Source organism: Clinocottus analis, unplaced genomic scaffold (genome assembly GCF_023055335.1).
Source record: "Clinocottus analis isolate CAN_PGR_092001 unplaced genomic scaffold, fCliAna1.0.p SCAF_2, whole genome shotgun sequence".
NCBI classification, from domain to species: Eukaryota; Metazoa; Chordata; class Actinopteri; order Perciformes; family Cottidae; genus Clinocottus; species Clinocottus analis.
Window position 1 is genome coordinate 23807709 of NW_027175931.1, and position 25741 is coordinate 23833449.

The window sequence follows — 25741 nt, forward strand, 5'->3', positions numbered from 1 at the left end:
TGTGTTTACAACCGACTCGAGCAGTTCCGGTGTCATTTGCATAAAAAACTGCAATGTGTTCAGTCAGACTCGTCTCTCTCCCTCCACCGACCAGGAGCCGGAGCCAGTGGAGAGGCTGTTGCTATAGTAACAGCGGTACGCAGGGCAGGCGAGGATATTTCATCAAGTTGACGAGTATCACGTACAATACTTACCGGAAGTCGACGGTGTCTTGTCAGAATAAAGGCCCTTGAGCGTCGTCCCAAAACATGAGTGAATTAATTGCTGAACTAATATACATTTTTACTGTAATGATTAGCACAGTTGCTACGGGGAATAGCATATATATATATATATATATATATATATATATATATATATATATATATATATATATATATATATATATATATTGTTCAGGTTAATTGGGAAATAATGGTGAAATGCAATGTCACAACCAATGTGAAAAATAGAAGGAATTATTAAGATATGAATTTGATGAGAACACTTGAACTCTTTTTGGTGCAATACTTACACATTTTTTACTATTTATTTTATTCAATTTTTATATTTCTATTTTTGTGTTTTACTGTTTAATTTTTTAATTGTGTTTTTATTACTGTTCTACTGTTTACTTATATTACTTGATCTGTGAATACGGGCTGCTGTAATACTGTAATTTCTCCACAGAGGGACTAATAAAGGACTATCTTATCTTATCTTAACACACTCCACTACCACGGAGTGTGTGACAGTTATTTAAGTTGTGACTTAAGTATTTGAAGCATTTTTTTATATTATTATTAAGTGAAGCTGTAGTAAAAGTCTATTTAAATTGCACTTACTATTTAAATATTGTTTAGATCATGTTTAAGGGAACATACTTAAGATTGTTCTTTAAAATATATTATAAACCTTACGTTGCACCCCTCGTTGCTGCTCTTATTATGAAAGTCACAAGCGGAAGTGTGTTATGTGCAGCGTGCAGCTTAACGCTGGCAGCGAGGCAGGAGAGGGAGAGAGTAGCGGGTGGTGGGGGGAGCGCGAGCTGGGTAGCAGGTAAAGGTGTATGTGTCTGTCCGTTCATGAGCGAGGTGGAGATAGGAAGGAGGTGACGGCGCGAAGAAGAGACGGAGAGGGGGAGAACTATACGGAGGACAAAGGAGACGAGGAGAAAGGAAAGGACTAGGAGAGGGAATGTCGGAGAGGATCGCTTCGTGCGGGAGCCTGTATGACAGCACCAACCTGCTGCTACAGTACTGCAACAACGGTGAGGGAGCTCTCTGCTTCTCATATCACACACACACACACACACACACACACACACACACACACACACACACACACACACACACACACACACGCACACGCGCACACACAGATGATTTGATTGTGAAATAACCGTGCAGGGCGCCCCGAAATGTGTGCACGAATTGAACCGCTTTCACACGCATTTATTGTCCGTGACGTTCATTCGGCGCAGAGGCTGCAGACAGAAACACGCACCTGCCCGTCAGTCACTCAAGCCAGCCCGATGGAGGCATTGCACGTCATTCAATCTGCTGTTATATCGTCATTTCATCTTCAATATTGCAACACTGGCTTGATTACATTTAAAAAAAAATGTTTTAAAGTATTTTTTTCCCTTCTTCTTTTTTCTTTTTACCACTTTTAGCCTCTGATTTAAATGTGTTATACTGTGTTACAGCTAAAACAATTTGAATGAGCTCATTGAGGTCTGTGTCATTTGCCTCAGATGTATTTGAAGTCATGCACTCAAAACACATGTCTTGTTGACCCACCACCTACACACACACACACACACACACACGCACACAACAGGCGCTGGGAGGATGGCGGTTGTTATTATGGATGGGAAACTCGTTCTGATCGCAGCGTTGCAGGACGTGGTCCACAGTCTCTGGTTTTGGACATGCATGGTGCTCTCTGTTGGCCAGTCGTCAGTTTCAGACGCTTTTCTCCCGCTGCGGCCTGGAGTCTCTGTATCCATATCACATCCTGCTTTTCCAAATATCATGCAAATGCACTGCTGCTGCGTCTGTAGGACCGATCATATCTGTGGTGGTGACGATGACTGTTCATCAAGTAGCACCTCTGTCTCTGTTTCGGAGTGAATTCCCATTTAAAACTCTTTGCGTGATCGCTTGGAGAAAACAATTAATGCACACAAACTGGAGCCGTGATCCCCGAGAAACCAGACAGCCATATTGAGCGACAGGTGTGCAGACCGCTGGGTGGACGGGTGGTATGTGCTGTGGTCCAAAGCCTCCCAGGGCGGCTTGTCGAGTGACAGCTGGTCCTGCAGTGAGGGATCAGCCGCCCCCTTATTTCTGCAAGGGTTAGGGTGGTTTGGGTTTTGTTGTAAGGTATAAGAAAAGGTTTTGCTGACACTCACAGAAGATTGTTTTTGAGGCCTTCTTCCACTCAGAGGTCAGAGGTCAATCCGGAGCTCAGGGAGACCCAAAGTTATTCGCTAAAGGATCTGGATGACAGTGGGGTAAAAACCATGAAGATGACGGCCTTGAAGCAATCTAGTGTTGAATTATGACATATACGTGTTGTTCTTTATGTGCCTTTTTAGTGAAAGTGCAACCGCACACCGGGAAGTCAGGAGGGGAAACCGCGCCGAGGTGTTTTTCATGCTGGAGATAACAGAGAGTCTGTGCAGCACACGGGTCTCTGTCTCTGCAGCTTCCTCCTTCCTTTTAGTTTTGTGTTGTTTGCTTGTGTGTCCTCTCCCTGTAAGCAGAGACCAGCAGTGTTAATAAAATCTGCTCCTCAACCAACTCTGGTGCAGGTTTTATGTCTGTGGAGGGCAATAAAATGAGTCCTTTATCTAAATGACCCCACTGAAGTAAACTCCAGAAAAAGCATAAAGCAAACCTCAGGACGAGCTCCACCCACTTTAGAAATGTCTTTTTTTTATTATACCAAAGTCAACTTACAGATCTGTGTGAAAAAAGGCTTCTCAATCTTGTTTATTTTATTTATTTTAAGCCAGGCTCCCCCTCTCAAGATGGAGAACACACTGTCGTGTTCAGTGTCTGCAGGACGTGTGAGCCGTTGTTGCTGCTTCTGTAGCTTTCTCGGTGCAGTTTGTGTTTCACTCTCTTTAATTAATTTAATTTAGTGGCAGCAGGGCGTGCACGCTGAGTGCTCTCATCACACAACTGGATTCCTTGTATGAGGTTAAACAAGATCTCTGTGAACTCTGAGAACACTCACATTGCTAAACAGTCAGGTTCAGCGTGTGTGTGTGTGTGTGTGTGTGTGTGTGTGTGTGTGTTTGTGTGCGCGTGTACTATTGATCCTTGAGTCTGGCTTTGCAGCATCTCTTCCTGGTGGTGCCTGGCTGTACTGATGCTGGTGCAGTGTGTGTGTGTGTGTGTGTGTGTGTGTGTGTGTGTGTGCGCATGTGGCCCTGAGCCAGGCTCCACCCCTTCTGCCTGTGTCCTCCCTGGAAGGAGGAGAAGAAAGAGGATAAAGGATGGGGGTGATAAAGAGGGAGTGGCTTGGGAAGCAAGGGAGAGAGTGGAGGAGGGAGTGGTTGAGCGGGATATGAGTTAGTAAACGTGTGTGTGTGTGTGTGTGTGTGTGTGTGTGTGTGTGTTATAGAGAGAGCAAGTGATAACAGACGGGGAGGGGAGGGAGGGAGTCTGAGTCCAGGAAGCCTCTGGGGGAAGAAGAGTGAAAAAGCTGACCGACTGTGCTGTGGACTGACCGTCTGTTTGACTGACAGGAGGAGGGACCAGTGTAACGTACTCACAATGACAGGTAGGACCAGACCAGTCTCATCACCTCACTGCACCATGAAGACCACAGCAGCCGCCAATGCACTCATTGCCCTGCGTCTGACCTCCATCTCTCTCTCTCTTTCTCTCTGGCAGCATCTCTCTTTCCCCCACACACACAACCTCTGCATTTCATCATCCATATACTCTCCATCTTTCCTTTTACTCCCTCCATCCTTCACCCTGTGACTCTCGGATAGCAGCCATGTCTGTGCATGGGCCTCGTGTCAGCTGGGTTTTAAGTAACACTTGAGAGCTGTGTGTGTGTGTGTGTGTGTGTGTGTGTGTGTGTGTGTGTGATAAATCAAGGGCAAATTGAGAGTGCTCGTGACATGAAGGTGAACCCAGCTGATCTCTCCATCTTTTTCTTTCTCTTTTCTCTCCTGTCATCCTTATCTTTCTTTTCTGTTTCGTGTCTTTATGTAATGGTGTTCAAGCACCACAGCAGGGGCTTTGCTTTCTGTATTCCATTGGGTTTAAACGGTAGAGAAAGTGTGTTTGTGCGTGCGACCTGCATTGTTCACATCATTCATGTTTAGTTGCTAGCAGTCTTCTTCTTCTCTGCCTTTTTTTCCAGTGCATCGCTGCATCTATAACGATGCACCAGGCTGAAAGAGAACCCCCCCCCCCACACACACACACACACGCACACACACCAAACAGAACCGTTAATAAACATATTAAGCATAAAACCTGCAGCTTTGCAGCGCATGTTGAACATTTCATGCTGAATACGACTCATCAATTAGTTGATTTGATGAACAGTTTTCTGCAGAAGGAATGTGCTCAGAAGTTTCTCACAACGCCACTTAAACAGTGTAGAAGTTACTGCAGTACTATGAATCCAGTAGTATTCTTGTTAACGAGTGTATTGAGCTGCTTCAGACTCTTCATGACCTGTCCCTCCTCCTTCGGCGTCTCTGTTCAAACCATTTTCCGGCGGTTCGGGTGAACGAGAACGTGGCTGCGATACAGCTAAAGTTGAATCACTCTCCTCCGTTTCTCTCAGCATGAGTCCTCTGTTCCCTTTCCTCCTCCCACCGACAATCTGTTGTCTCTCTCTCTCTCCCTCAGGCCTTGCCTGCTTTCTATAATGAGAAATTGTGTAAAAAAATGGGCTTAATTAATTAATTAATTCAATTAAGAGAGTTGGAATCGCTACATGACTGCCTTGCTGCGAATCGCTATCATACAATAGCAGGAAGTTATTCAAAGGAAGAAGCTGGCAAGTGCTTGAATGTATAATTTTAGTTGAGTGTTTACTTTAGTTTGAACTTGTAGTATTAATTGCGTCAGCGGCATTACTGTTTGTGTCCTCCTGCCCAGGAGCACACAGAAATTAGCCAGAAGCTAAGTGTGCTACAAAGCATTGCTTCTCCTCGGATGAGTTTCATAGTTTTTTTTGGGGTCCCTAACTGAAGAAAAAAGAAAATCTCATTTGATAAACCCCTCAAACATGAGATAGATGAGCTAACATTTAAGGAAATGATGAGGAATGCTTCAAATAATCTGACATTTAGCAGCCGGTCCATGCTAATCTGCCTTTAGCTTGATGTCTGTATGTAAATCTGAAGCTGCACTTCCCTTTCGGCTCGGTCTCATTTGAGTGAAAGATGTGATACAGTTACAACACAACAGTCCTCTCTGTGCCCAACCGGGCTCAGCTTACTGCGCAGGACTGATGCATGCTGGGAGCGTCGCATTGGCTCGCGCTGGAGCAGTGTGACCCGGTACAGTGCTCTTTTATTGCACGTTTTAAAGTTACTACTATAATTGAAAGTGTGAGTCAGTGGTTGGTTTTATGTCTTGCAGCCTGAGACACAACCTGTAGGTGTTTCTGTGATGCCTGAATAAGTGAACATGGCAGTGACTGTAGTCTAAATTATAGAAAACGGTTTGTTACTTCCTGACGGACGGACCGGGGCTTAAAATGTGGGATGCGTGAGCAGTCGAGACGTTCCGTCCAAACCCAGAATCTTGTTTCATTATCAGGCTGTAATCTGTTAATGTGGGCCACAGATTAATAATCCGCCCTGGGCAGTTTGCCTTTGATAATCTAGCAGGGCCTCTAGTGATGTCATTATTGTGGGCGTGAGGCCGGTGGACGATTCGGCTGTAAAGACTTCAATTCAATCTGAGAGGAATGAAAGATGAGGGACGTGAGGGCGCTGGAGTCAACCGCAGCTTGTTTGCTTTGTGTGTGTTTTATATATTTCATATCAAGTTTAGCAAGTTTTGTTGAAACATAATGTTTGTTATGTTTGATGACAGCCTCAGCTGATGTTTTTCTTGTCATTATTAATGTTTACGATCAGGATTTCTTAGCATACATTTTGAATGCATTCCCTTCACCATTAGTCATTTGCAAAAACTTTTTTTTTTTAATATTACAAACCAGCAGCGACATTAATGTCCTGTGATAAACAAAATGATCGAACAATATGAACTAATGATTTGAACAAATAATTTGCAAACCTCCTGCTCAAATCTGAACGCATGAGGATGCATCGCACAGGGCGAAGTGTGTGTGTCTGTCTCCATCCCTTTTTCTTCTCTCAAGCTGTCAACATGGTATTTGGTGTTGTGTTCCTTCTGTCGCTCGTACAGAGTCTAAATTATTAAAACCAGTCAGGTTTCCTGCTGCTCTGCTGCCACCTGAGGAACTCTAAAGCAGCTGTTTTCTTTCAGCACTGCAAGTGCATACAATCTATCATTGGTCAGTCTGAACTACGTCTTTTCCATCGACAGTCCTGTCTGCACATGTCCAGTGTAACTTTGGGACTTCTTGTAATTTGTAATAATTTCTGTTTGGGATTTTCATCCTGTGCAAATCTGTCGTAAAATTTGTCAAGTAAAGAATTCAACTGCAAATGACCTCATCACATGTCACCAAACAGAGGTCACATGATAAACGGCATCTCGATGACAATGGGTCATATTTATTCATTTATTTATTTTATTAAAGAGGCTGCGTTGGCAATTAGGAATACAAGTTTTGCCACCATCTTCAGGTGCAAATTCAGGAGGCTCATCTGGATATTTTTAATTGTAGTAGTCCCCACGTTGTGTTTTTATATTCATAAGAAACTCGTTGCCCATCACGCCCCAGCAGCACCGACCTAAACCTCCAACCCTCTCTGGTCCAGATGACACGGTGTCGGCCGGCAGCAACATGGACATGGAGGACCGGGTTTCTCACCTGGAGCAGAAGCTGCAGCTGCAGGAGGACGAGATCCAGCTGCTGAAGTCCGCCCTCGCCGACGCCCTGCGCCGCCTGGGCTACTGCGAGGACCAGAGCCCGGGGGCCAAGCCCGGAGCCGCCGCGAGGAGGCCCCTGGCCGCCACGGCTTCGACGCCGCCTACCAAGGGTAAGAAAGGTAATGGAGGAACTGAAGTCGTGCCACAATGCGTGGCGGCCCGTCGAGCCCTCTCGCCTCGCTGCAGCTGATCACAACTTGTTCCCTTTCAGTGCGCCAGCTCCTGCAGGCTCTCCCCTCCAAGCCTCTGAGCAACGGCTACGTTCAGCAGAAGCGCCTCCTCTCCTCCCCGTCCTCTCCTAAAAAGGAGACGCTGCAGTCCATTAAGAGGTAAGAACGACACAAAATGTTTTGTCTAATCAGGGAAATTAACGGAGGGTTAAAACGAGTAAAGAGCACACTGACACTTCAACTGCTCTTCTGTGTTTCCTCACCTTCAGGAAGAGCATGTCCACAGAGCGTCTCACCCTCGTGAGGAGGGAGATGGGAGCGGAGAGCCGGAGTCGAACCACCTCCTCCAGCAGCTCCTCGGGAGGCAAAAGGTAAGCGGCCTCGTGCGGATGTTTGTACGCCGCCTGGTCCGATACCCGTCAACACCTCCTCGCTGCCCGGCGCTGCACCCGACGAGGCCGTGAAAACCAAACTGCTTCTTTTGGCTCCGAACAGGCCCAGAAACCGCGTTGGTGTATCAGCAGAGACGTGGAGAAGTTCACAGTGGTTGGCATCAGGTTGTTCTAATGAGCCGTCTTCCCTCTCCGCTCAGTCTCTGTGTCTGTGGACAGACACACCGGTCAGCCAGTGTGATGAGTCAGAGGCTGCAAGAAGAAGACGGAGAGCTTCCTCATGGCTACAGCTGACACTGTGCATGTCTCCTCTATCATAACATCTTTTTGGGGATGCCATTTTGTAGTTTGCAATGCGAGGAAAGATAACGAGGACGTCCTTCCTTGCGTCCGACTGTCGGCGCTGGATGCAGGAAGAACAGCAGGATCGCACTGCTGCAAACTCGTCCTTATTGGTCAGTGTTGCAGGAAGTGAGGTATCGATTGGACATCCACGCAGAGGAGGTGAAGTTTCCCTCTTTGAAGCTGCTGCTACTCAGACATATAATGTACAATGGAAATTGTCCCTGTTGTCTGGAACCAGCACAAACAGCCCAGATGTGAATGAATTAACATTCAGGTTCATTTTTATGTTTAAGAAGCTTACTTTCACTTTAGTAAACCATTTAAATCTAGTGAGCTAGATTTAGCCATCAAAATACAGTTGAGAGTTGGTGCAGTATCTTGAGGACACACACACACACACACACACACACAGGTCACTTATAATCTAGAAACAAACCTTTTAGAGATTTTATCTTTTAGTTCTCTGTCTTTTTTTCCTCCTTTTTTTTGTTTTTGTCTTTCATCGCTTCTTTTCTTCATGTTTTGGTCGCTGTACCACTCTTTCTTTCTGCTCATGAACAGTTGAACCTCCCTTTTGTCTTATCTCTCCTCTCTCTCTCTCTCTCTTATTATACGCTTTCTTTGCTTTCCTTCCCCCTACTCCTCTCTCTCTCTCTCCTCCCTCTCTCTCCTCCCTCTCTCCTGTCTTTCTGCTGATGGATCAGCTTTCCCTCAGCTCTGGTGAAAGGGAGGGTGGGGAGGAGGTGTTGTAACTGTGCAGAGGGAGGCGGGTCGTGGGGCTGCGCAGTCAGGACGAGCCTTCTGATTGGATGCCGGGGCCCCACCAGGCCGAGCTAAAAGTTTGCTCAGTGAAGCAGGAAGTCAGTGTGTTGCTGTTGTTCAGGACGCCGCTCACCGCTGTTAACTGTCACAGTAACGGAGAAGCTTGCAGCCATGAAGAGATCGTCCAGGTAAAGAGTTCCTTTACGACAGGTTGTCAGTGATGGACTGAGAAGGTTTACTGATGAAGCTTCTCTGTACATGAGGAAGTATTAAGCTCCTATGAGTGATTCCACAGGCATGAAGTAAATGACTGTGTTTTGTAAAGGAAAGAATAGAGCATATAAAAACAGTTGCTGCTTTTAAATTCAACAGCATGAAGTTCAGTGTGTTGGAAAAGTACTTTAGTTGCCTTCCAGCTAACCCTTTATTGGTTCTTTGACTTGTAGAAGAATAGATTACAGGTTTCACAATGAAAGCTATGTTTCTAAAAAAGAAAAAAGAGCATTCAAGCCCCACCATCTTTAGGTTTTGGGGCTTTATTTCAGTGTGAAGGCGGTTTCCTGTACTGCGTGGCTCTGGCTTCCAGAGGAAGTTGTGTCTGCTTCATGAAGCTCTGTTGGATGCGGTCGGTTGTGTCTGCAGGCCGCTGGGAGCGGCCGCGGCTTAGCAGCCTGAACACAACACAAGATCTAACGGCAACACTGAACCACGTCTTCCTAGAAGGACTAGTCATTGGTGTGCAGCTCAAACAGGAAAGAGTTATACTTATGGAAAAACGTAATAATTTTAAATGTTTTTTAAGTGGCTCCCTTACTGAAGGTCTGTCTGTCTGTCTGTCTGTCTGTCTGTCTGTCTGTCTGTCTGTCTGTCTCTCTCTCTTTAAGTGTCATCACTGACATTTTTGTCTACGGGCTTCTAATGATGTGAAACAAACGTGTTGCATTTCTTTCTTGTTATGAAACACACACACGGGATGAGTAAATGTGCAGCGACAGCTGACTGGTCTCACTGTGCTCAGCAGTGGTTGTGTTAGATCTAAGTGATCCTGGCAGGACAGACCTGCTGCTCTTAAAGTACTGGTTGAAGTTGGACATGTGTTCCTTGATTAACATTTATTTAAAACGCTTTCCAAAGATTTTGCATTTAATTGGTTGTTTTATTACATTCGAGTACACCCTGCAGCACTGAGATCACAGACAGGGCTGATCCCGCCATGTGACTGACGTTCCCAATTACATATTCTGCTCAGCTTGCAAATACTCTGATAATATTGATTGGACTTCCTGTTTAACATGCAACAAACATCATGACCTCACCTCTGCAGCGAAAGCCTTTTGCCTCACTCACACTAGCTTAGCATCACTATGACAGCATTTGAATTTAGATTTAAACCTTTTTTAAATCTAAGGGCATTGTACAAAGTTAAGTTATGATATAGAGGTTTGAATTTATGCAAAGGCGATGATTGAGGAAGAGATTTCCATCATGTTCCCCCCTGAAATATTTAAAAAAAATCAATTTGAATGAATGCACGTATCTAGATAGCCATTGTAGAGTAAACAAGGTTCAACCTCTGGCATAAATAACATTGACAATGCAAATTCTAATGGAGGAAAAGATGAAGAGATCTTTGTTTTTGTCTGATGCCACAGTCACCGAAGAGGAGATGAGTCTGTTAGTGGATGTTTTGTTGATCAGATACGTTTGTGTCCATTAAAAAAAACCACCACAGCAGCAGTTCAGTCATAATGGAGCAGGAAATGGACGTGCGCTTGACTGTTCCCACAGCGGCCACAGTTCAGAGGGCCATAAAAGCTGCTTGGCCACATCGTCCATCACTGCAGTAAAGTGCTTAATGTGACCGGGAGATGCTGATCAGTTACAACGATGAAGCATCTCTTGTCATGAAATACCAGACAAAAATATGAAAACTTGCAGGGTCCGGTTGCAAAAAGTCAGATTGTGTAGAAGTCTATGACAAAATGACTCTACTTCTCTCTTGACGTATTCCCTCAATAAACATCATAAACATAAGTTTATGCCTCAATCTCAGTTTCAAGTCTTCTTTAATACAGCATGACCATTTAGTAGTTGTGGTCCTTTTAGGGTAAAATAGACTATAATGCAGGGGATGCTTCAGGGCGGGGCTACAGGGTGATTGACAGCTACCATGGAAATGTTTTTGTAAACCCTTTCAGAGTATTTTTAGTTCATGAAAGTTCATCGTAACCCTTTTGGGTCTTATTTAGCAATCTATTGTACTTAGCTCCACCGTTTTCAAGTTACTTCTTGCTGGAAAAAAACAAGATGGCGACGGACAAAAAGCTTGAATTTGAGCCTTCAGAGCGGCGTCACGTTCAGATCTTTGAGAAACACTTCAGCTCTTCAGAGGCTTCCACATCTCGGTTTGAATTGAACGCCTCAATCGTAAAAATGTTTAAAAAAAAATGCATTTAGTGATCTATATTTCTACAGCGCCACCTGAAGCCCAGCTGAGCTGCAGGACGGGCTCATGTGTCTTTTATTCAGAGAAGCCCGGCACATTAATTAGTTTCTGTCTGCAGTTGGAAAGGTTTCCCAGGGGAACCCTGCCGGCTCCTTGGCTGCTCATTAGTGCCCTCTGGTTCGAACACAAAACCAAATGAGTTTTCAGAGTGCAGGCGGGCAGAAAAACGGCAACAATACACTCTGTGCCACGCATGTTAATGAGAGGCCTGTTTGTGCTCGGCCTGGAAAGCTTGTGACCGAGACTGCAGACGCATGATTTTAGCAGATCTGCAGTTATTTGCTCTGTCCCACTGCCAGTTACCCAGCGTACCCCCCCGCACTAATTACTGGTCTGAATTAATCTGGTTCCCTCATTGGATAGGACTGTGCCACGCCTCATCTTCCTGGCAGAGCACACACACACACACACACACACACACACACCCAGAGCTCAAGAGACAAACAGGCCTTTATGTGGTTACTAAGAGAGGCCCGCTGGCCTCCAGCTGTCCAGAAACACAACACACACCAGTTCTGTCCTCAGATCAGCCGCCTGCTCACTCCTTGCTTTGTGTTGAGTTCAAAGACACACGAACAAGCTCTGATCTGTTGTGACAGAAGATTATTCTCTTTCGCTGTGTCTCATATTGACTTGTTCATCACATTGTGGCAAACAAGCTCAGGGGCTTTTCCAAGTAAGGAACTCCCTGTTAAACAAATGTCAGGAGAAGAAGACACACCTGGTGCTTGAAGGTGTCCTGTTGAGTGTTGGGAGTTGTTCAAAACCCGCTGTCTAATTTGACGAATGCGTCTCCTTCCTTCCTCATGGAAACGTGTACAAAGCCTCCTTTCAAATCCTCTTCATCGCGTCCTCTGGAAAGGTAAACCCATCGTTCCCCGGCTCTCCTGTTGCCAGGCAGCAAGAGACAAGCCGGCAATTTCCCTCATCTTATCAAGCCTTACTTTTCTTTTTTACTGCTGTTGCTTTGGTGATGTCCACCTGTCTTCAGCGTCCTGACGGTAATCTGATTGGTTGACGGCGTCCTGGTCCACGGACGGCTGACTCAGGAACAGCTGTTGCTCCAGGGTTTGATTGACAGCTCTGAATCTGAATGTTCGGACTCAGCGATGTCATTCAGACGCTGTCGTATGAAGACTTTAACCTTCCTGCGTCCTCCATGATGTCACGCGCTGGCTGAGCGCCACGCTCGCTGTGTGTTCTGCTGACACTGCGTCTCCATCCATGTGTGGACACACAAATATTGAGACTTGCCGGTTTACTTTGCGTCTGCTGATCAAAGACGCACTTTACCAGCCTGCGTTAAAGAGTCGGCACTTTGATTGACAAGTGTTGTTGCCGTCGGGGAGGAGAAATTATTTGATGTTTCTTTTTCTTTTGGAAAAAAATCTGATTTAGAAAATGCGTCATCATCCATTTCCACAAGTTTGGTGCATGCTTCACGTTAGAAAGATCCATGTTGATGTACCTGTTGACTCCAGTCAATGTGAAACTGAGCGCTGAGAATTAATAATTCATCTTATTGGATCGCAAAGTCTCCAGAGCTTTGTAAAATACTACTTATATATTCTGTGTTGTCTTATGTGCCTGCTGGTACTTCCATTATTGCTTTTTACATTACGAATGACCGCCAGACACTTTATCTTCTTGTGGTGCTCAACTTTTACAGAAAAAAACGTCATTAATTTTAAATTTTTCTCTTCTTTTTCTTCTCCTGTTTCAGCAAATCCAAAGAATGCACATTCAATGCCGGTAAGAGGAGCGCTGCTGCTTTTTATTTGTGTGTTTACGTCTGAGTGTGTAATATAAGTCTCCTCCTCACCCCGTTACTGTCACACTTTAATTAGCAATAAGAGGATGAGCAGCCTCTGATGTGTGAAACTCAACTGGCCTCCAGGAGTCCTTGAAGTGCTCTTGAAGGGTTTAATATTCCCCATTAGAAATATTGAACGCCCATTAGAATTACTGAAGAGCCGGAGAATTGTTGAGGAAACCTTCCAGTGAAAGGTTTCAGAAAGAGGAACGTGACAGACTGTAGGCCGGTTAGCTGAATTTTTAATAAATAACTCGCTGGTTTTAAAAGATATTGAGCCCTGAAGTTATAACTGAGGGTGTGTCCTGTTTGCTTCAGCTTCATTGTGTTAGCCAGAAGAGACGGCAAAGACTTCTAGCTTCTCAAAGGTTCTTCTCAAAGTCACCCACAGACTGCGTCCTTATCTGAAACAGTGATCCGTACTGCTTGAAGGTCACTGACGGTCTCTGGTGACCCATAATCCTCGGACCTTTGCATCATTCTGCTCTGTTTCACTGAGGAAGGCTAACGAGCCGCTATCTGTTCTCGTTGCCCTCCAGAGGATGGCTACGTGCGGATGTTCCTCCGAGGACGTCCCGTCACCATGCACATCCCCGACCAGCAGAAGGAGAGCTACAGCGTGGACCACAAGGTGGCGCTACCCGACCGCAAGCTCAAGCTGCAGTGGGTGTATCCTTCAGACGGGGAAACGGGAAGCAGAGGAACAAATGGAGAGGAACTGAAATAAACACTCCATTCAGTCATCCGTAGTTATTTGGTGTTAGATGTAAAATATGTTTTTAAACACGACCTGAAGAGAGGTGTGCTTTAGGTTTCTGACTGTGAAAACTGCTCAGGCTTCGTTCCTGTTTGTCACCGTGTTTTAAAGAGCATGAATGTCAGAAATCTGAATATTGTCTTGTTCCCTAACTGGAGCTGGCCCAGGTATGGCTACCGTGGACGTGACTGCCGCTGCAACCTCTACCTGCTGCCCACAGGTGAGATCGTCTACTTCAACGCATCAGTGGTGGTGCTGTACAACACCGAGGAGCAGCAGCAGAGACACTACCTGGGCCACAACGACGACGTCAAATGGTGAGCATCAAGCCGATGCTCTTTACTGACCAGCAGGGGGCGACTCCTCAGATCGTATACAAGTCGATGAGAAAGTGACTCGACTTCTCTCTTGATGTATTCCTTTAGAAAACATTGTAAACATGAGTTTATGTCTCAATCTCTAGTTTCAAGTCTTCTTCAATACAGCGTGATGTTCATTTAGTACGTGATGGTCCATGCCGGGTATGCTTTGGGGCGGGGCTACCTTGTGATTGACAGGTCACTACCGGAGCCATACACAGCACCTCTATGTCACTCCAGTCCAAATATGGTCGCTGGTTGCAAAAATGTGATCGTATCCCGTTAGAATAACACGAGGATATGGAAACATTTACTTAGACGGAGGAGCGACACGTTGACACTGGTGACGGACGTAAACTACTTAGTGGTCAAAGGTCAAAGGTCAAGGCGTCTGTGACTTCACGTCCTTCCCATTGTCGTGATGTCTCAGTTTCACTTAAATGTCTAAAAGGATCAAACGACGAGTCGACAAAGTGTCGCTAAACTACAACTGCAAGGCGCTATTTCTAGTTTTACATTTGGATTTACATTTTTTTTTTTTTTCCCATGAAAGCCAGAGTCTGTGTTTAAAGAAGTCAAATCAAGCAATAACTCTTTATTTTTCTGGTCCTAGCCTGAGTGTGCATCCTGACATGGTTACCATCGCAACGGGGCAGGTGGCTGGCAACTCCAAAGACGGAAAGGTACTGTGGAAAACCATCGCTTGCATTCATCCTCCTACAGAGTTTCACTGGTTTACTCACTGCTCAAGTTTCACAGTTTATTTTTAAAGCGGGTACAAAAAAGATGGCGAATAACAGAAGAAAAGCTGTCGTTAGATTTGGTAGCAGATGTGTTTTTTCTTGTGTTTTCCTGCTCTAATCCCACGTCTTTGTGTCTAACGAGTCCGTCTGACGCCGTTTCTCCGTCTGATTCCTTCCCTGCGTTCAGCTGCTGGCGCCTCATGTTCGCGTGTGGGACTCTGTGAGCCTCAACACGCTGCATGTGATCGGCATGGGCGTGTTCGACAGGGCGGTCACCTGCGTGACGTTCTCCAAGTCGGTAAGCGGCCTCGCGGCCTCGCGGCTTGCCGTGGAGAGTTTACTTTCAAAGCAAAGCTCTGTCCGCTGCTCACCGCTGGAGTACTTTAATGAATATGTCTCTCCTCTCAGAACGGCGGCACCTTCCTCTGCGCCGTGGACGATGCCAACGATCACATCCTGTCGGTCTGGAACTGGCAGAAGGAGAAGCAGCTGGCTGACGTCAAGGTACCCTTGACCTTTTGACCTCCAGATCCCTTTGACACAGTTTATCTCCTGGCTCGCCAGTATGGACAAAAACAGGGTTGCAGCATTACATCCTTATTGCATCCTCACGCCTCCTGCGTCCGCAGTGCTCCAACGACTCTGTGCTGGCCGCTGTGTTTCACCCCATGGATGCCAACCTGATTGTCACCTGCGGGAAATCTCACATTAACTTCTGGACCGTAGAGGGCAACACTCTCACCAAGAAACAAGGCTTATTCGAGGTACCACATCGTAGCCACCGACAATTATGAATATTATGCAACAAAATGTGCTATAAAGTTGACATTCTCTCTCTCTCTCTCTCTCCAGAAACACGAGAAGCCAAAGTACGTGCTGTGTGTTGCGTTCGCTGAAAACGGGGACGCCATCACAGGAGACTCCAGTGGAAACATCTACGTCTGGGCCAAAGGTACTGATGACTATTTAGTACGCCCCAAAAAACGTAGTATGTCCCAAAAAACGTAGTGTGTCAAATGCACTATGCCCCCCAAAAATACTACACCTAGTTTCTTTTTGCAGTATGCAAGCCATCAAGGCTTTTCTGGCCGTTCTGACCCACAATCCTTTGCACTGCGGATAAATGAGCAAGAGGGTCAAAGTTCAATGAGCCACGTCATGAGTATGGACTCGAGGTTAAAAAAGAAAAAGTTAGCGCTTCGGAGCGCAGCTGTAGAAGCTGAATGGATCACAGTGATCACAAGATATTTACACATCAAGGCTCCAACAACCAGAAGACTGAAGTATGAAACTGTTCATGTATGCTTGCAAGGCAATCTGTAAAAATCCAGCAAAATATAAGCAATTTTCTAGTTATTGATACTGAAACATAGCCGAGAAAAGATGCCGCCTTTCACTTCATCACGACTTAGAAGCTCAGCGTCTGTGCTTGTGTTTCCTGTCCGGTCGGCAGGCGGTAGCCGCATCAGCCAGGTGGTGTCGGGGGCCCACGAGGGCGGGGTCTTCTCGCTTTGCGTCCTGAAGGACGGCACCATGGTCTCCGGAGGAGGGAAGGACCGCAAGGTGGTGCTGTGGGACCACGACTACAAGAAAAAGGCAGACATGGAGGTGAGGGAGACGGAGCGTCCCGTGCACGACAAAAGAGACGAAGACAGAAAAAAATCCTTTTTGTCACTTTTCAAGAGAAGCATCGTAACGCATCACGTCTCTCTTGACATTATCATAGAGTTTTTTTGTTTTTTTTTAACATTGTGGGCCTGGTTCTATTTTCTCTGAGCTCCATCTTTGTGTGTGTGTGTCCGTGTGTGTGTGTCCGTGTGTGTCCAGGTGGGCGAGCCGCTCGGTCCGGTCCGCGCGCTGGCCGAAGGTAAACCAGGAGAGCTCTTCGTAGGGACCACCAAGAACGCCATCATCAGAGCCGCCTTCCCCGATACCTTAACTCCGATTGTACAGGTACACACACACACACACACACACCATGATCCTTTTGTGTGCACACTTCTGGTGCTGCCAGTAGTGTGAACTTGCTCGTGATGTGCTTCAGGGTCACACGGATGAGCTGTGGGGTCTGGACGTCCATCCCTCCATGGAGCAGTTTGTCACCTGCTCCCAGGACAGACTGGTCCACCTGTGGGACACCAACTCCCATCAGCCACTGTGGAGCAAGACCATCGAGGTTAGCTGGCAGCAGGATGTAGATTGCGCCTTTTTTAGCATCAAGGTGTAAAGGCAACGAGAGAAACCCCAGTGAGACGATTCCATCCTGAGTCATAAGAAACTGATTCGTCCTGTTTTCCGCTGCAGGATCCAGGGAGGTGTGCGGGTTTCCATCCCAGCGGCGCTGTTCTGGCTGTGGGGACCATGACGGGAAGGTTGGGGCTCAGTTTCAGTTCAGAAACTAAACACGAAAGCCTTTTTATCAATGGACAAAAAAAAAAAAACTCTTCCACCCACCAACATCTGGATTGTAGCTCGACAGTCGTCCCAATGCATTGAAGTTAATACATCAGCAGGGATTTGAACAATATTTATAAATTATTAACGTACTAATTCTACAATAAATACGCTTTCCTCAAAATGATGATGATGATGATCCAGATGCATTTCTTCAAACTGGACAGAATGAACATAAAACTCCTCCAATAATAATTCAGAGTTAGACGTGAAGAGAAGCAGCAGATATAAGCGTCCTCACTGAATGAGTAAACCAATAAAAACAAGTTCTCACTGGTTTCTGGCCGTCAACACGACGCACAAGAAACACGTCTACAAGCAGTCGATTTCCTTCATGTTAAAAAAAAACTGCATGTACACACATTTTTGTGGAAGAAGGGGATTAACAACTAATCCCTTTCTTATGCTATATAGCTTTACATGGCTGCTGCTTTAAGAGGGATTACTGTCTGTACTGCGCTTTGACGAAAAAGGAGTAATGTGGTAATCGGTTTCCTTTTCGAAATGGAATTAGTATGAAAAAGATAAGTCGATTTGTGAAGCAACAGAAAAAATTAGTAAACGTTTAACTCCTTTACGAGCAAAATGACAAACAGTCACTGTTTCCATCTTCACCAAACAGACCTGTCACAACATTTGTTGGTTGGACAAAAGCAATTATAAGACATCGTCTTGGGTTTCTCTAACAATTCTGGTGTGTGTGTGTGTGTGTGTTGCAGATGGTTGGTGCTGGACACTGACACCAGGGATCTTGTTTCTATGCACACGGACGGCAATGAGATCATTTCCAACATCAAGTACTCTCCAGGTAAAACATCTGGCTCAGCTGGTGTGTCGGCGCTCACAAGCCGCCGCGCTCGTGTTAACTCTGCTCCTCGTGCCCTCAGACGGGAACTTCCTGGCCGTCGCTTCTCACGACAACTTTGTTTACATCTACGCCGTGACGGAGAGCGGCCGAAAGTACAGCCGCGTGGGCAAATGCACCGTGAGTATGCGTTCATTGAGACAGAAGCAAGCGTCTCAACTCAGAGCTCAGCAGTGTGACGGCTTTAAAGATGTATTTCTGTCAGTTTTATCAACTCTATTGAAGTGGAGTTGAATGATAAAGAAGCGTTTTGTTGAACTTTCCTGTGACTACTGAAATAAAGGTTTCCTATCAATGAGTAGAAAGACAATAGAAGCTTTACTTTTCAGTTTTAAAGGAACATTTCACCCCTCAAACGTCTTGAGGCCTGTTTAACAAGCAAAACTTTATCAAAACACACGTCATGTTGGATAATCCAAGTCTCATTCAAGAAGCAATTTTAGGGAAGAAGTGAACATGCATGAGAATATTTATTTTTCGTGCTGGGAAAAACAGTTTTCTCTAAGAATTAAAGGTAACTGGAGCTTCCTCCTTCCCCTCAGGGCCACTCCAGCTTCGTCACCCATGTGGACTGGTCGGTGGACAGCCAGCACCTCGTCACCAACTCAGGAGACTACGAGATCCTCTTCTGTAGGTCCACGCTGGCTTCCTCTTTCATTGTATTGCCGATTTAAAAGGATTTCAGATACGTTAACTGTCAGCGATGGAGAAAATGTTGAAGTGACACTGTAGAATACACACTAAACAAGAGACTTAACTATGGAGTGAGCAGCTATCGTGCTGCTGTTACACCCAGAAACCCCTAGAGGGCGTCATGAGAGAAGAAGTGCTGCATGGTTTGGGAACTTTACAGCAACTGGAAACTGAAAACTCCAGCTGGCTTGCAGCTCAAACATTGTGGGTGTCTTGGAGTTAAATTTAAAGACTACAGCTCTGTCGGCCGGTAACGTTGATTTTCATTTCTGTTTTTCTAGGGGAGGCGTCGAGTGGTAAACATGTGACCAACATGGACGTCGTGCGCAACCAGGAGTGGGCCACTTCCACATGCACTCTGAGCTTCAACACCTTCGGTAAGTGGCTCTTTTTTTTTAATCCGTCTGTGAAGCGGCACCAAGCAAATGTGCACATTGAAAGACAACCAACAAGTATTTTGTAATATCGTAACATTTTGACTCTCCAGTTGTGTTGTTGGGTAAATGTGTGCAGCCTTGAATCTTCTCTCTCTCTCTCTCTCTCAGGAGTCTGGCCGGACGGCGCAGACGGCACAGACGTCAACGCCGTGTGCAGGTCACATGACGGGTCCCTGCTGGCCTCCGCCGACGACTTTGGCAAAGTGCACTTGTTCTCCTTCCCGTGCTCTCAACCGAGGGTCAGTCACGTGTTCTTTTTTCCTTCAACACATTGCAGGAGCCGCAGTTGATCTGCACTGCGTAGACGTTGCACTTTTTTCCTTTTTACACTTGTGCCACATTGTGATGAGGTGTGAATGAAGTGAAAGCTCAGCAGAAATGGCTCAATACTCAGCCACAAGGCTCCCACTGTGTATCACCAGCAGGCCTTTAATACGCACCTTTTGCTACCAGGTGTTTATTTTGTGCTCCCTTTTTTTTTTTTTTTTTACAAGTTCAGGTTTTCAGCCGAAGCCGTTAAAAGCGGAGCTGTAAACTTAACGGTCCGTCTCAGACGAGCTGCTGCCGTTGGCACAGAAACTCAGACGCTGTAAACAGTTACGACAAGTCGGTATTGTTTAACATCTCCCCTGGAAGCAAACTCCTTTGACACAAATGTTGTGACTAAAACTAAAGCTGCATGAAAACTGATGCAGAAAGCGACAGTTTTTCTATTTTACCTTCCAATCCTTTATGCTCATTGTTAGTGTTGCACAGCTGAAGTTTTACTGTTATTTCAATCATTCCGAGGGAGATATGTCTCTGCATGCTAGCCCCACATGTTTCAACATTGGGTAGAAGACAAAAGTTGTTTTTTAATTGATGACCGTCGTGATATTAACGACTGAAGTTGAGCGTTTGAGTGCAGCGGGTCAATATGGACCCTCACCTCGTAGCATCCGACTAACCAACTCATCCCTCTGCCCGCCGACGCCCGCAGGCTCTGAGCCACGAGTGCGGCGGCCACAGCAGTCACGTGACCAACGTTGCCTTCCTGCACGACGACAGCCACCTGATCTCCACCGGAGGGAAAGACACCAGCATCCTGCAGTGGGGCTTCTAGGCGAATGCCCACATCTCCAGTTTCCCTCAGGACCAGCGTCCTCCGCCTCTTCACTGTTCTTTCCTCCTGCGCCACCAGGGGGCAGTCTGTCCACTGTGCCTACTGGAAATAATAATAATAATAATAATAATAAAAACACAAACGCAACTTGACCCACAGATGTCACACCGGATGAAATGTGTCATTGTAAATGATGAAATATAATTTAGTGTCCTGTTGTTCGGTAATAGAATGTAGAGAAAGTGACTTGTTGCCAAGCAGGAAGTAAACCCCCCACCCCCCCACCCACCCAAATAAAATGATAGACTACTGCAACACCGACCCAGCTGGGAGCTGCAGGCGGTGAGCAAAGTGAACCTGTGAGTCAGCGTTAGCACTGACTGTGCCTCGACTGTCTTTATCTTAACCCCTTTAACGGGGAAACCACCTATTTTAAAGTGAGTTTGCACGTTTCAGCTCCTTGATGACGCGTACACTTCACGGTTGAGTTGGATGCGTGATGCGCAGTTAGGGTTGCATTTGTTATGGAAGGGCTTTAATATGAGGGTATTTCTCTGACTCTGCCCAGCAGCGTTTGGTTTCCATAAAGTATAAAAATCAGTTGGCCAAAAACCAGTTACTGATTGAAACCAGCGGAAATGCATGTGTGTGTGTGTACATCTATAAAAGAGCAGCTTGGTTTGCAGAAAGGCGACGTAAAGTGTGCCTGATTTGAAAATGTGGGGTTCAAACGTGTGAGCAGAGCTCTTGTAATATCTGCATCATATCATTGTTAAAATGGGTGGTGTCCCCTTTTTAAACCGTACTGTAACCCCATTGCCTTGCCATCTAATGCATCTCCACCCCCTCAGCCCGATTTCCAAACCCTTAAGGTGCAGATTGGATTACAGATTATAAAAGGACTAACCCCCCCCCCCTTTCTGATTGTACTACTACTGTCACTAGATGGCGCTGCAATGCAAGAGAATGAGCATGACCGTGGCTGTCCTGTAGATGCTGTTAATGTCGCAAAAGGTCTATAGAGTAAATTTATATGAATATATATATTATGCAGTATATCCGAGTGGCTGTGTTATTTTAATATTTAACCGTAACGATAATGGATGTTGTGATTTTCCTTCTTCTTGTGGCACCTTTAGCGGCCGACAGGAGGGTTGCTGTGGGCTGCTGTGCCGTGAGCTTCAGCTGTGCTTTGCCTTCTTCTGTTTTGTTAATAAAGTTTTTACCCAAGCGCTACGGAGTGCAGGCCCTTTGTCTTCCTTTGAGTCAGGCATATCGGGTGATAAAGTTATTCTTTATGTCTTTATTGTGCCTGGCACTCCATTCATTAATCAGTTGAACACTTGTGATATCCCTAAAACAGTTTATGATGATGAGCTGAGAGGGAGGATGTTGTGGTGACAGTTTTATGATGTATTGACAGTCAACATGCGTGGAGAGAAGGGTCCGCGTATTGCCGAAGGTTGCTGGTTTAAATACCCAGGTCACTCGGGGGGAACCGAGGGCTCTCAGGCGGCTCAGCGACCTGCAATAAATCATCTTTTTCTTTATCTTGACACTGAATAACGATTCTGTAATGTGACTAGGAAGAAACCACGTGGGGATAACGACACTGTCCTCTCTGACCTTCTGTAGAAGATGTACGAGCAGCAGCGTCTTCTCACAGCAGCCCGCTGACCACAATGCATTGCTCCGTGGTGCTTTTAGAGCAAAGTAACAAGTGGGGAGATGGGAGTCAAAGGTCAAAGAGGACTCCTGGGTTTGACACGTCACATCGGTGTCTGTCAACACCTCCTTGGATGAGAGGATGGAGAGGTTAGTGCGCCTCGCAATAAACCAAAACATGAACATCAGATGTGCTCAGAAGCTTTGTGTGAAGATCCTTTAAGACAGTGCAGCCTAAACAGGATTTTAAAAAAGCCCAGTTTTGTTTTTCTTTGAGTGCGTTTCATGAGTTGTGTTGATATCAACCACTAACAGTGCAACCTAACAGTGTTTACATATGAATTATACAAAATGACAGTTTAAAAAGTACCCAAACTCCCAAAATGCAACAAACCAGGAATCATCATTTCAAAACATGTTCAACTCCAGCATGAGCATAACAGAACGAAAGTGTGACTGGTTAAAAAAAAAGTTCAAATCAACTCCATAAACCTTCAATAGAAATGTCATACCAGCACATTATTTAACATTTTGTGTTATGTTTTAATTGTATGTTCTGTGTAACGTCTTGTATGATTATTTATTCCATGTCTATTACTAGATACCACAGAGACTTTCATGGGTACAGCTGGGTATAACCAAATTGCTTCTGTCTGGTAAAAAACAAACATGAATTTGCCTTTGTAGCTTTCATGAGATTTACTGGATTAACGACATAAATATTACGAGGACAAAAGGACTTCCTACAAACCGCAAAGAAAAAGCCAGACATAGGATACCCTCAACTCTAACACAATAAGCATCGATCTTTAGGAAGAGGGTGACCCAGAGGACAAGGAGGCGGCGCTGGAGCTTTCTGCAAAGACACTAATAAGGATGAAAGATCACCATGTTGCTGGTGTTTTAGCATTCAGATGTTAATTGGAGTTTATCTCCCCTGAAGTACAGGATCATGCACAGCGCATGGAGTAACGGGGAAGTATGGGATCAGCCGTTGACTCTTTTAAACAGTGATTAACTCTGTGTTCACTAATTGGGCTCCAATCAAAGCCGATGCACCGGTACCATGCTCCTCCTTCATAATCTGGTAGCTGGAAATCCAGAAACCTCCATAAGAGCAGCAGCTGCTGGACCGAACCAGGTGGCAACCTCCAGATCTGCCGATGTGGAAGTACCTTGAACTTGCATTCTCTCTGATGAGCAGCAGGGGGCGACCCCTGGTTGCAAAAAGAAGTCTGATTGGATAGAAGTCTGTGATCACATGACTCTGCTTCTCTCTTGATGTATTCGCTCAGTAAACATTATAAACGTGAGTTTATGTCTCAATCTCTAGTTTTAAGTCTTCCTCAGTACAGCGTGATGTTCATTTAGTAAATTATGGTCATTAATAAAATAAAGCAGCATGCTTTAGGGCGGGCTTACTGTGATTGACAGGTCGCTGCCGCCCATACAGCGTATACGTGGTATATGGAAACTTACAAAAGTCAAGATGGCAACGTACAAATCGACGACGTCCACTTCTTATGCGCAGTCTAGGAATCAAGCCCATGAGCTCATTGACATATGAAAATATTTGTATTGTGCGTGCAGTCAACAGGTTTTGTCTCCTGTGTGTATCTGTTGTTGAGTTTCATGTATCGTACATTGCTAATTTGCATGCCAGTTGGTCTAGTGCTGCACCAGAGATACCAGTTCACAGAAGGGTGCTGGGTATAATGCCCGGGTCCTACAGGCTTATCTGCATTTCATTTACAGAATTCTACTATTTAAATGAATTGCCTTCTTGTAATTTAGTGTCACTCTCCTCTGTTATCATTCAGGAACATGGTGGAGCTCAGTGTTTATCTTGATCGTCATCAGGTCCAGCAAGATGAGAACTGATGACCAGCCAATTCATTTTTCCGACGTATTTTAGCAGAACGTTTTCCCAGGGAAGGGCTGGTGTTTCAACATATAACTTCAAACTAAAGGGATGGAGTCAGCCTTATTTACAGAAACCTGGCAATCCATCACGCAAGTGAGGACTGATGCACTTTAAAAGGTTATTTGTCGCCTTTTTGCATTGTTTCTTGCGTTTGCATTGGACGACAGGAACATCCTAGAAGCACAATGTGCAGAGACAAAGAAAGGCTTGGACAAATGGAAGGAGGACAGCTTCAGAGGAAGTCTTGTGAGTAAGTTTAGTCGACTCTAATGTAAGATCAACGCGCTTCAGCTTGCGGATGATCCCGATGAGCTGACACGTGTTGGTTCTTACAACACATTCTGAGCATTTCTAAAGTTTTGACCTCTTGAGACCTGCAGGTCTGAAGTCTGACATAAGGGGTAAGACTGCAGCGCTGTAGCCAGTTAGCATGGCACCGTTTCTGGATCCACCGCTGACTCAAGGTCCTTCTGCGCTCCATTGAAATTAGCATGCCTTTCCCCCGGAGGGTGAGGTTAGATTATCAGTGCAGAAGCAGGCTGCGATTCCATGCTTCACTTGAGGTCACTTTGGTTTGGTTTGTGACCCAATAAGGGCTTTACAGTCGCACCTTATCTCTACAACAACCTTTGTTATTTTTTCCAGAGCGCAACCAGTGAGCGCTGAACCAGCAGCACATTCCACAGCCCTATCAGCTTTCATACAAGTGATCATTAGCGGGAGATTCATTGCAAACAACTGTTTATCCAGAGAGATCCAGGAGATTCATTGCAAACAACTGTTTATCCAAATTCCCTCCATAGTGGACATGAGAGGACAGATCTTATCAGGATTTATGGTCTGAACAATTTATTTTTCTTGTTTGAAACCAAAGACAGTGAGATCTGCTTATTTGTCACCTGATGAGGAGTGTAATAACCACCTTTAAATACATGTGAGGAACATGAATAAATAAATACATCTCTATTTTAGTCTTTATCAAAATAGTAAAAAAAATTCTGTCAATTAACTTTAACGTCAATTACTGAATTATATATATATATATAATTATAATAATATATATATAATTCAGTAATTAACGTTAAAGTTAATTGACAGATTTTTAAAAAATATATTTTATATATTTATATTTTATACATAAATGTAAATATATATATATATATAATTCAGTAATTAACGTTAAAGTTAATTGACAGATTTGTTTTTAATATATTTTATACATTTATATTTTATATATAAATATATATATATATATATATATATATATATATATATATATATATGTATATATATATATATATACATATATATATATATACATATATATATATTTAGGTCTCTTCACTGGCTCCCCGTAGAGCATAGGATCCATACAATTATTGTTATTATTATTACAAACTGGGGCTATGCGACAGCTCTTCTTGTGACAGTGCTGGACTGTCGACGGTGATGAGAAGCAGATGAAAGAACAGTCTGTACTTGTGCCAGAAGACAGTGCAGTGAACTTAATGTAAATCAGTCGCGATGTGGGCTGTGATTTATGGATTTCACTGAAAAGGGCAGTTTTCTCTGGGCTGAGACGACAGGGAGATGGAGGAGGCTCCACGTTGGAGAAGATGAACGCAGTCCCACTTTAAGTTCCTCTCTGCTGGACCAGCGAGTAACAACACGCTCGGCATTAATCCTCTCGGGGGGAAAGGACAGA

At 45.0% G+C, this 25741-nt stretch overlaps 1 protein-coding gene across 4 annotated transcripts; it reads left to right on the plus strand.

Annotated features, from left to right (window-relative positions):
• Positions 1-986: 986 nt before the first annotated feature.
• Positions 987-21687, plus strand: eml2 (EMAP like 2). 4 transcript variants are annotated; one of them, XM_068584769.1, is made up of 22 exons: positions 987-1249; positions 6938-7168; positions 7261-7378; positions 7489-7590; positions 12948-12976; positions 13577-13706; positions 13962-14111; positions 14767-14836; positions 15084-15194; positions 15305-15400; positions 15526-15660; positions 15749-15848; positions 16350-16504; positions 16724-16849; positions 16941-17072; positions 17201-17268; positions 18070-18158; positions 18238-18335; positions 18758-18845; positions 19190-19285; positions 19454-19584; positions 20325-21687. In XM_068584769.1, exons 1-22 carry the CDS (start codon positions 1177-1179, stop codon positions 20445-20447), a joined length of 2451 nt encoding a protein of 816 aa, XP_068440870.1. In that variant the 5' UTR covers positions 987-1176; the 3' UTR covers positions 20448-21687. The 4 variants fall into 4 exon arrangements, with proteins under 4 accessions (XP_068440870.1, XP_068440871.1, XP_068440872.1 ...); XM_068584770.1 differs by having other exon boundaries at positions 6938-7159; XM_068584771.1 differs by lacking the exon at positions 987-1249 and adding an exon at positions 3681-3774.
• The last annotated feature ends 4054 nt before the right edge of the window (positions 21688-25741 follow it).

What these genes read in the sequence shown, in the direction of transcription:
- eml2 (XM_068584769.1), top strand. Translation starts at nt 1,177, where the DNA reads ATGTCGGAGAGGATCGCTTCGTGCGGGAGCCTGTATGACAGCACCAAC. An exon ending in ACGCTGCAGTCCATTAAGAG is followed by an intron (nt 7,379 to 7,488) that starts GTAAGAACGACA and finishes CCTCACCTTCAG; the next exon opens with GAAGAGCATGTCCACAGAGC. An exon ending in CATCTACGTCTGGGCCAAAG is followed by an intron (nt 15,849 to 16,349) that starts GTACTGATGACT and finishes TCCGGTCGGCAG; the next exon opens with GCGGTAGCCGCATCAGCCAG.